Here is an 11517-nt window from a genome sequence, read left to right as displayed (position 1 = left end):
CTGGCCTCTGCAGGTACCTGCACAGAAGTGGCATGACACACACAGATAAACAGACACATACATAAATTATATAGATGTAATTTCTAAGAAGTATGTAGAGATCATACAGTATATTCCAGAAAATTCAAAGCAGGACAGTTGTGAAGCTAGTCTATACTGCTTACTTATGTTCAGAGTACAAGAAGATAAAAGAAAATTTAAATGGCTTGACTTTTCCTATTGTCCTCCTCCATTTTAGTTTTCCATAATGCTGTCAGATTCCAAGTTCTAACTCTGGTTTTGGAGTCATTTCTGACCCAATCACTCATTCCTTTACCTACTTCCCGTTTGGGATGATTCAGAAGGGGAGAGGGAAATGACCCAAGAGTGTTTGGGTGGAAATCCTATGGCAGATGAGTTCAGAGAATTTAAGTTTTTTTAAAAAAAATTATTTATTTATTTACTAAAACTTTCCACACAGGGCAGAGAATTTAAGTTTAAGAGAAATTTGAGATGGCCAGACCTTCCTGGGGTTGAGGAATTGGAGAAACACACATCAGTGTGATGACTGTCACTGGAGTCAAGGGAAGGCATTCAGTGTGTGACTAGGAGTGTGCACACCACATTGAAGGGGTGTGTTCATTTTACATCATGACAATTTCTATACTGGTATGGTTTGAAAGTAGATATTCTTCCTTAGAGTCTCACATATTTAATCACTTGGTCTCTCCAGCTGCTGACACTGGGGTGGTTGTGGGAAAGTTGTGAAATGGAGTCTTGCTGGAAAAAGAGGTTTATAGGGTGATGAGCTTTGAGATGTTATAGTGTGGCCCTGCTTCCTGTTTTCTGTTCCTTAACTGCCTGTGTAATATAACTAGCTTGGTGCCTGCTCTGGCCACCACTATATGTCCACCATAACTGACTGTGTTCCACTGGAACTGTAAGCCAAACTAAGCCCTCTTTTATTTTACTTTTTTATTCATTTTACAAACCAGCCACAGTTCCCCCTCCTTCTCATCCCCCCACTCTCTCTTGCCCCCATCTCATCCCATTCCCCATCCACTCCTCCCAAAGGGTAAGATCGTCCATAGGGAATCAACAGAACCTGGCAATTTTTTCTTTATGTTGCTGTTGTCAGATATTTTGTTTTAGCAGCCAAAAAGTAACTAATACAACAGTTTGATAAATTCTGCTGTGCTTGAAGAATGGGATACCACGAGGCCACACGCGACAACAAAGTGTCTCCACCAGGACTTAACAAAGGAGGAACATTTCTCTCTTGTCTCCAGGGACCTCCTCAGGGATCAAATCAAGAAAGTCACAGGTGCTAAATCTGACCCATGTGGTTTATTTATTCTTTGGACCCTGCTAGGGGAAAGGTACTGCTGGCAGGTGGAGTCACGGGAGCTTCCTCAGGTCTAGGTGAGGCAGGTAATAACCGAGGCGGTGACGTTGAACCTGATAGTCTCCCTCCTTTTTTCTTCTGCGGACAGTCACCTGCGAGAGTCAAGAGAAGTCATAAGAATGAATTAGCCAGCCAGCCGGGTAGGAGAGAAATCAGGAATAAAAACATGACTAAAACCAGAGCCGTGATATTTCTTATATTACTCTTCTTCCTTTTTCTGTTTAGTTTTCTCCTTTAAAACACCCTTTCTCCTTTCTAGACTCATTAATTCACCCATATATTTCCTTCTGAATTATTTTATTAATATTAATTAAACACTTTGCTATCAGCCATGTATAAAATTGTCTGTCATCCATCAATAATTTAGTCTTTACTTGCAACATCAGTTGCCTCTGTATATTATCTATTAACTTGCAATCATTTATGATTCTATCATCTATCGTGTGTTAATAATATATTCTCTATTATCTATAAGGCTACTATCAAACATCTATGTAGCTTTCTATCAGCATCTGTCCACCATCTATTTATCATCTCTCTCTCTATATATATTTCTAACTATCCAGCACTTATCTACTATTTATATTTTTCTCTAAATATTGTTTTCTTATCTCATTCTCAGCTTGATTTCTGTGCTTCTTCCCCACTGTCATTCTTTTAGCTTAAAAGGGAAATAACTCACATGCAATAAAGTCAACATATTTAAAGGGAATTATTTAGCGAAGCATAGTGGTATGTGTATCTACTCCCAGCAGTTAGAAAGTTGAATTAGGGAGACTTTTAATTCAATGTTAGCATGGGCTATATTGTGAAATTCTGTTTCAAAAAGAATGAAATAAATTATGAGTTTTAATTACAACTCCTTAAACCATCATTAAGAAAGGGGATGAAAAAGCACCTATTCACTATCTCTGTGGTCTGTTCATCATAATTCTTTCTTCCCTGCCATTTGCAAACATAATTATGTTTGCATGACTCAAGAAATCAGGGCTGATTTCTGTATCTACAGGTTAACTATTCACTATTTTTTTTATTATGGAATAGCATTCAATTCTTGAGCTATACCTCTTGATGGAAACTGAGCTTGTTTAACTTTCAGATTGAGTTCATTCTCTCTTTTCTTTTCTTTTCTTTTCTTTTCTTTTCTTTTCTTTTCTTTTCTTTTCTTTTTGGTTTGGCTATGACTAAAAAGGTGATTATGCCCATGTACATATGTACAGGTCTTTGGATAGGTGGTCTCTCTTTATAGTCTTCTAAAGGACTTTTTCATATGATATATTTTGATTGTTTTCCCTCCCCTAACTCCTCTCAGATCTTCTCCATCTCCCTAACCCAATCGACTTCGTACTCTTTTGCTTTCTCTCTCTCTAAAAAAAAAAAAGAAAAAAGAAAAAAATCAAAATGGAAATCCAATAAGACAAAAGAGTGCCAAAACAAAACAAAAACTTCCCATCCCTCCACTCCAAAAATCCCAATGAAGTTCATTTTGTGTTGGCTAACTACTCCTGCCCATGGTGCCTGCTCTGGAGTGTGGTTAATATACCTAGTGACACTCCACTGAAGAAAAATCATTTGTCCCTTTGCCAGCAATCAATTGTAAAGAACTTCTTGGTTAAAGGTGGAACTTTGTATCTCCCTCCCCTTTTCAGTGCCGGAATTTTGTCTGGCTTGAATTTGTACAGCTCTTGTAGAAAGACATGTTCATTTTTCTTGCATAAATTAATAGGATTGGGATGGTTGTGTCCTATGGCCAGTATATATAACTCTCAAAGAAATGATCAACCTCCATTCTGTTAGCTCTTAGTAAGAGTTCCTGTTACTTCAAATCTTTGCCAACACTTACTAATTCAGCCTTCTAGTTATTGTTTTATTCATTTTGCTATATCACTGTGTGCATTTCACTAATGACTAATGTTAGAACTTTAAGATCCATTATAGAGCATGCTGACTACAGTTAATGTAATATATATTTCAGAAAAATCCAGGGTAAGACTCATACCACACAAAAGGATATGATGATATTTACTTGGTTTAGTCATTTAATGAATACTTTGTAAATCATACAAATACACATTATCTGCCAAATAGAAACAAAATAGATACTAGGCATGGTAAAACACACTTATCATCCCACTACTTAGGAGGCAGAAACTGGGAGGTGGGAGAGTTTTTGAACTCAAGATCCTTTTTTGCTACCTAGTGAATTTGAAGCCCGCCTGGGATAAAAGTAAATAAATAAATAACTATCAGTACAGTAAAATTAGAAAAGAGAGATTAAAGTGACCAGCCACATATAATCTAGAAGAAAATGTTCACAAATCATATCACCAGCAAGGGATTTGTTTACGTATAATAGACAGTTGTACTGTATAACTCTAGGGCCTTATTTTATGAATGCAGTGTTATTATGCAAACATTATAGACAGTATTTAAACAAGCTTAGATGGCTACAATGACACTAGGCAGCATCATTTTTGGAGGACATTGTCATTGATGTGACATAATTATCACATCCTAGGACCATCCTCGACCAAAGAAGTGCTGTATGAGTCTTGCCTGTTTAAAAGTTCTTAATAAGGCAGTATTGAGAACACAGGAAACCCCACAAACTTCCTTGCTCACCAGGAAACAGCACATCAGGCATGTGATGAATACCAGTAGTACTGCCAAGCAGATGAGAATGATGGCCCAGAAGGGAAGACCTGGGAAGACAAACAGTGAAATGAATCTCCTATTGCCCCTCTGGCAATCCTTCCTGAGCCCTGTGTGGCCTGAGGATGGATATGAATCTTGTGGAGAGAGCTTAGTGATTCAATTTCACATGAACCCACATCCCATTTCTTCCTGTATGGGCTTCCAGTATGACGGAATCCTTAATGTCTGTCCACTTGGTCTCATCAGTCCTTGCCATGGTTTGACCCTCTTTCATCTTGATCCTTTGAACGCAACACTTGCTGACAATGTTACAGAGAAGGTGCTCCTTATGATACCCCAGGCATGGATGACTCCGAAACTTACCAGAATTCTTTATCACATCATCCCTGTTTGAAGAATACCCTGGAAATAAAAGAAAACAGAATGAGCATGTCTTATTTATTTATTTACTTATTTATTTTGAACTTTTTCAAGGCAGGGTTTCTTTGTGTAGCCCCTAGCTGTCTTAGAACTCACTCTGTAAACTAGGCTGCCTCAAAGTCAGAGATCCTCCTGCTTCTGCCTCCCGAGTGCTGGGAATAAAGCCATGTTCCCTACATTGTTTGGCCAGCCTTCTTTACTATCTGAGGCTAGGTATAAATACAAGGTCTTAGGCATGAGAGAATAGTTTTAAACCACTGAGATAAACCCTCAGTCATTCTTTTCTTTCTCCTTTTTAAATTCTTTTGCTCTTTTGAGACAGGATTTAATTATGCCCCAGCTGACCTGGGACTCACCATTTTTTCCAGGCTGACCTTGATCTCACAGAGATCTACCTGCCTCTGCCTCCATAGAACTTAGATTAAAGACATTCATCATCATGCCTGGCTATTCATTTAAATAAAAGTTTACAGGAATAAAGAAAAGTAGACAGAATAATGTAATAATTCACTGCTTAAATTTAACTATTTTATCCAATTAAAATAGTATTTACAAATGATTGTCATTTACCACCCTTGCTTCATTGAGCATTTTAATTCAAATTTTAAAATCAATTAGACATCATAAATTTTCCCTGAAATAAAAATCTTGCTAAGAACCCATGCCTGGGAATATCATCTTGCCTTCCCTGACCAGGGAACCTTACCATCCACAAGGACACTCTTCCTGTCCAGTGTGAAATTCAGCAACTGGGTACCATTCTGTGTCATCCGAAGGAATTCCTCATAGATAGCAATTCTGTCCACTCGCCGAGCCAATGGTGAGAAGTTACACAGGGAATCTACCCCTGTGTGGTTGCTGTTGGAGACAGACCTGAAAAGGCACAGAGGATGAAGAGGGGTGCTTCTTCTTCTACATTTATTATATATTTTCCTTTGCTATTCTCTTTCTCAGAGAATTTTGTCCAACAATGTCCACATTCTGCACCTGCACTTTCAGATACAGGTATTAGTTGTATCATATTGCTACTTTATACTAGAAATGTGGCTAGGCCTAAATGAGTATTCTGTATTATATTTGTCTGAAGGTTCTGTGATCATTGTGTAATGGGGCATAAATATTTTACAAGCCAGAGGTCAGGAAGGAGGGATGTGAGATATGTTTTCCAGATATAACTGACCTTCATGAGGTCACAACTGCTGTTGGTTGCCTACAAATAGCTTGCACAAGATAAAGCCAGGTGAAGACCTTGCTGCTGAAGGCAGCATAGACTTTTTTTCATGGGACATGAGAAATGAAGCTGAAACTGACCAGGAAGATTCATCCCTAATTGTCAGCTTTCACAGCACTGGGAGATGCTATGCAGGATTCTGGGGCAGGGGTCACTAGCACTCTTACTTGGCTGTTAACCCTGGGAGCTACGATTATGATCAGTCTGGCAAGACTTTCTCGTGGTTTCAATAATGGCACAAATGGTATAGGAGTAACCAACTGCTTTCCAATTGGATTTAAGACCTGCTTGCTCTACAGGAGGAAACGTATGCCTGGTACTTTAAATCTGACCAAGAATCCAGAGTTGTGGAGCTCATAGCCCCCATGAGTGAACTCACTACTAATACTCTGCTAAATGGACAAAGTTGGCAGAGGCCGTCAATAATGAATCATAATCACATGGAGTCTGCAGTACCATGGGCTCCTAGGTGAGATTCTGCGATCTTATTGAAAAATGTTTTTATTGTTTATTTGCGTGTGTGTATGTGTGTGTGCTTGTTTGCCAATTTTATGCGGTGTGTATTTGCCGTAGTTCTACTCTCTGGATTCTGTGACCCCTCCTACCAATCACCATCATATCTGGTTGGCTTCACAAACTCAGTTAAGTTTCTAAGATGGTTGGTTGGACTTCCTGTTTTATTAAAAAGCTAGCTTTTAGGCAACAATTTTATACCCTTAGGCTGTCTTTCCTAAAATAGGAACCAAGAAATTATGAAACAGAAATTATTTTAAATTTCTCTTCCCATGTCCAGCTCTGGGGTAACAGGTGCATGAGGCCATGCCACGTTTTTGGATGGATTCTAGGGATTCAAGCTCAGGTCTCCATTTTACTTACTGAGGCATCTGCCTCCTCCGCTTTTGAATAAACATTGTCACTGCTATCCCTGACCAGACCACTAGAGGGGAATGCTGTCCCATGACGGTTCCTTGTGGGTGTATTGTTACACTGTAGAGACTCTACACATTAGTAATTTCCCAGATTTGATGGTGCAGGGCTGTAATCCCAGCATTTTACACCAGAGGTGGAGGTACTGAGAGCAGAAAATCAAGGTCATATTCAGTTACATAGCGAGCGTGAAACCCAAGAAGTCCTCAGGGCACTGAATTGGCATTTACCTGAAGGCTAAAACTTGACAGTTGGAAAAATAACTCTTGATGCTGCTGTTTCTGAAAAGCTGGTTGAGCTGAAAGAGAGAGGAATGTTTCCTATGTCAGAACCTCATGTTCCACTGTCAAAGAAATTTAACAGCCACTAAGTATCCTTTCTGAACTTGGTTTTCATTGATAAATGCAAGCCCAAACATAGGATGTCTTGTTCCAGGGTACGGCACAGCGGCAGCACCCTTTGCTAGCTACTGCATCTCTTGTGTTCTTCCTAATTTATAAATGGTAATAAGAATGTGTTCTCTGGGACTCTTATTTTTAAAAAATTACCCACTGACCAAGTGTCAACAGTCAGCTTCTGCCTGGGGGTGAAGTGGACAAGCAACATATTTCTCACCGCATATTCAATACTTCTCTTGTTTTGCTGGTGTTTGGTGGTGCCTGGCTCGGCTATGTCTTGGGAATAGGGTAGGTTGGTGATGGTGAAGTTCAAGTTGAAATGTTGAGAGCTGGAACTGGTTGTTGGGATTTCTGTTGGCAGAAGAGTGGGTGGCTTCATATCTTCAGAGAGAGAGAGAGAGATATAGATAGATAGATAGATAGATAGATAGATAGATAGATAGATAGATAGATAGATAGATAGAGAAACTTTCATATTAACTATTTGTCAACAACCAATCAATCATTCTCTGTTCATTATGGGCACCCAAGGAGGCAGCTCATCTTAATTTATATGTAGGATACTAAGGAGATGGTTCAGTCACTCAGTTAGTATGTGCTCACAGCACAAGAAAAATCCTAGCATATCCATTGGATGTTTTGTCTAAAGGATGCTATCTATGCATCCTAGCAGAAGAATCTTTATACAATGAAAATATCACTAAGACTGCCCCAACTCTAGGATTACTCACAACTCCTTTGAACTGTCAATATCAAATTCAAGTTTATTTCACTGTGGTTTTGTTTCACATGTGTATGTATGTGTAGAGTGTTATTTTATAAATACAAAGAATGCAAGAAATTGGTCATCAAAAAAACCCCTCAAATAATCCAATAAAAATGGAGAAAAGGACTAAACAGAGAACTCTCAACAGAGGAATCTAAACTGGCTGAAAGACACTTAGTGAAATGCTCAATATCCTTAATTATCAGAGAAATGAAAATCAAAACAACTCTGAGATTTCATCTGACACCAGGACGAATGGTCAAGATGAAAAACACTGATGACAAGTTATGCTGGAGAGGCCGTGGCGAGAAAGGAACACTTCTGCATTGCTGGTGGGAATGCAAGCTGGTATAGCCCCTTTGGATATCTGTATGGAAATTTCTCAGAAAATTAGGAAACAACCTTCCTCAAGACCCAGCAATACTACTTTGGGGTATATACCCAAAGGATGCCCAATTGTACCACAAAGACATGTGCTCAACTCTATTCATAGCTACAGAACCTGGAAACAACCTAAATGCCCCTCAATCAAAGAGTGGATAAGGAAAAAGTGGTACATTAACACAATGGAGCACTACACAGCAGAGAAAAATAATGACATCTTGAATTTTGCAGGCAAATTGATGGATCTAGAAAACAGCATATTGAATAAGGTAACTCAGACCCAGAAAGACAATTATCACATGTACTCACTCATAAGTTGATTTAAACATAAAACAAAGAAAACCAGCCTACAAATCACAATCCCAGCGAACCTAGACAACAATTAGGAACCCAAGAGAAACATACATGGATCTAATCTACCTGGGAAGTAGAAAAAGACAAGATCTCCTGAGTAAATTGAGAGCATGGGGATCATGGGAGAGGGTTGAAGAAGAGGGAAGAGGCAGGAAGGGGAGCACAGAAAAATGTATAGCTCAATAAAACCAAATTAAAAAGAAAATAAATAAAAATAAAATATGAAAAAAAGCTTTCCTAAAGAGCAGAAGGTAAAACTTAAGCCATTAGAGGCCATGCAGTGGTATTATACATCTTTAATCTTAGGATTTGGGAGACAGAGGCAAATGGATCTCTTTGAATTCAAGGGCACCCTGGACTACACAAGACTAATGCAGAAGCAGATCCAGATGGTGGTGGCTCACACCTTTAATTCCAGTACTAGGGAGTCACACCCTTTTTATCCCAGCACTAGAGATGAATATTAGGTGGGAAGAGGCAGGAACTTGCTCTCTCTCAGTATGAGGATTTCACAGAGGTAAGAACTCTCTAGTGGCTTGACTGCTTTGCTTTTCTGATCTTCAGGTTGAATCCCAATATCTGTCTCTGGGTTTTTATTATTTTTGCTACATGTATGTGTGGATGCAAATGTGGGAGCCAGGAATTGACACCAAGTGTCTTCCTTGATTCCTGTCTACCTTATATATTGAGTCAGGGTCTCTTATTGAAACATTATTGACTAGACTAGCTGGTCAGTTTTCATGGGGGCCCTCTTTCTTGTCTTCCCAAGGACTGCAATACAGATAGGCTACTATGTTGGGATTTTAACTGTACTCCTCTTATTTGTTTAGAAAGCACTTTAACCACTGAGCAATCTCCCTAATCCCAAGGTGAATCTTATTGATTAAGGCATTCAAGGCCCCTTCTAATCTGGTTTCCAGTGACCTTTTATTATTAGTTACTTATCCATTCCACAACTCCCAGCATGGTCCTGTGGGTCCAGAACTAGATATACAGAAGGTATATGGGTGCTGAACTTTCTTGTTTCAAGTAAATCAACTTCTCTATTCTCCCATCAAATTATGATGTTGTGAGCCAGTGAGCCCTCCCTAAGGGAATACTCTCAGAAAAACTCCATGCCTTATTTATCTGGATCACTTCTACTCAATATAGAGTTCAGGTGCAACATTCTTCAGAAAGCCATTCCTTATTTATATTATGCTATCTGACTCCTCTTCCACTAAAATTTCTCACTCTATCATAATTATTAATTCAGAGTCTGGTGGTTGCATAAAAGGAAGCATTTGATTAAATTGATAGAATTTTCTTTATTATTAGAATGATTGTTTATTTATTATTGTAAATGGCCTTGACATTACAATATTCACATTCTAGTTTTCTACTTGTCATGTGGAAGTTAGATAGAGGAATGGGAATCCCATCTCAGATAGGAAAAGGAGCTCTGACATACCTGTTGTGGGTTCTGGCTGCACAGATGTTGATGGAGAAGCCAGGATGGTGGTGGGTGGCTCAGGAGCTGGAACAAGATTGTCGTCAAGATGAACAGAGACTTCATATAATGAGAGAGCCTTCCATTAGTGGTCCAAGTCATGAATATTATTACCAAGTGGTTCATAAATAAGAGTAAAGAAAAGAGTAATTGCCTGAATGGAGGGGGACAAGCCTGTGAATGTAATACATTCAAGATAGTGAAAATGGATAGCAGGAAATAAAAAGTGGATAGTGGGTGGTAGAAAGTGGTAAGCAAATAGGTCAGATGAACTGGAAGACAAAAAAAATGCAGAAGAGATGAATGCATGAGTATCATGATAATAGATAAATAGATATTCAAACAAATTTAAGAAGGTAGAATGATGGAAGATTTAAGAAAGAGTAGATAAATATATGTACATGATGATAGATGGGCATGTGGGTGGGTAGATGGATATATGGGTGATGGATGCAATGATAGGTGTGCATGGATATGTGGATGGATGGATGGATGGATGGATGGATGGATGGATGGATGGATGGGTGGATGGATGGATGGATATAGAGAGAAAGGACAGGTTGGGGGCAACAAATGCCAAAAAGATAACTGGGCAGAGAATGTTGGTAGATGGATAGATAGACTGGCAAATTAGATAAATTTTAGATATATAGGTCAGTGGGTGCATATGGGTAGGTCTAGAGAGTAGGTGAATAGAACGTTGGATATATACATAAATATGTATATATACATATATATGCTGATTAATAAAAGTTAGAAAGAAGTAATTTCAAACAGGCAAATGGACAGAATGAGGTGATTTGTAAATGAATGGACAAATTGACAGATGCAGAAGTAGGTAGTTATATGGATGGGTATCTAGGTAGGTGGGTGATTATCTAGCTGGTTATATTGTTTGGTAGGTAGGTATGCATGTTTTAGTAGATAGACAAACAAAGAAAAGAATTAATTAATGAGGAATAAGTAAGACAATGGGTGGAAATATTGATGAATGAATGTAGGGGTGAAAATGGATTAAGAAATGAGAAATAGAGAGAAAAACAGAAGGAATGAAGATAGTAATACATGAGACTGGGCAAGGAAGTGGACAGGAGGAAGGACAAGTAGATATGTGGATGGGTTATGGTATATGCGAATGGATGGATGGATGGATAGGTGGGAATGTGGTGCCAGAGGATGAATGAGTAGAAATGTGAAAAAAAGGAGAGCTAGAAAGACAGAGGAATTGATCCCTGAAAAAGAGAATGTGAACATTTTGCCTAAATCACTTCAGTAGCCATCAGAATTTTCAACTTAATAATCATGCTCCATTAGGGGACATTTTACTTGTGTTAAAAAGACATGAACTACAGTCTTAATGTAAACTCAGCCCTGTAATTCTGCAGACAACATTTGTATAAACATCTTGCTCCAATTAAGCAGAGTGAAGAAAAATCAGAAATCTAAAACTTGAACTGGAATTCCAAGAAGAGGCCAGGGACAGCAAATTTTATTATACTAAGTCTCTTT

The 11517-nt window shown here is 38.6% G+C and overlaps 1 protein-coding gene across 1 annotated transcript in view; it reads right to left on the bottom strand.

Annotated features, from left to right (window-relative positions):
• Positions 1-1074: 1074 nt before the first annotated feature.
• Positions 1075-11517, bottom strand: part of Muc16 (mucin 16, cell surface associated) — a 223289-nt gene continuing 212846 nt past the window's right edge. The window contains exons 82-88 of the mRNA XM_075967627.1: positions 9970-10035; positions 7233-7396; positions 6848-6915; positions 5166-5332; positions 4403-4441; positions 4007-4086; positions 1075-1476 (exon numbers count right to left, since the gene is read on the bottom strand). Coding sequence (XP_075823742.1) covers positions 1378-1476; positions 4007-4086; positions 4403-4441; positions 5166-5332; positions 6848-6915; positions 7233-7396; positions 9970-10035 — 683 coding nt within the window. The 3' untranslated portion in view covers positions 1075-1377. The remainder of the gene's footprint in view (positions 1477-4006; positions 4087-4402; positions 4442-5165; positions 5333-6847; positions 6916-7232; positions 7397-9969; positions 10036-11517) is intronic.

This window comes from Microtus pennsylvanicus, chromosome 3 (genome assembly GCF_037038515.1).
Source record: "Microtus pennsylvanicus isolate mMicPen1 chromosome 3, mMicPen1.hap1, whole genome shotgun sequence".
NCBI lineage: Eukaryota > Metazoa > Chordata > Mammalia > Rodentia > Cricetidae > Microtus > Microtus pennsylvanicus.
The sequence above is the reverse complement of the archived record's forward strand: the minus strand, read 5'-3'. Positions and strand labels throughout refer to the sequence as shown.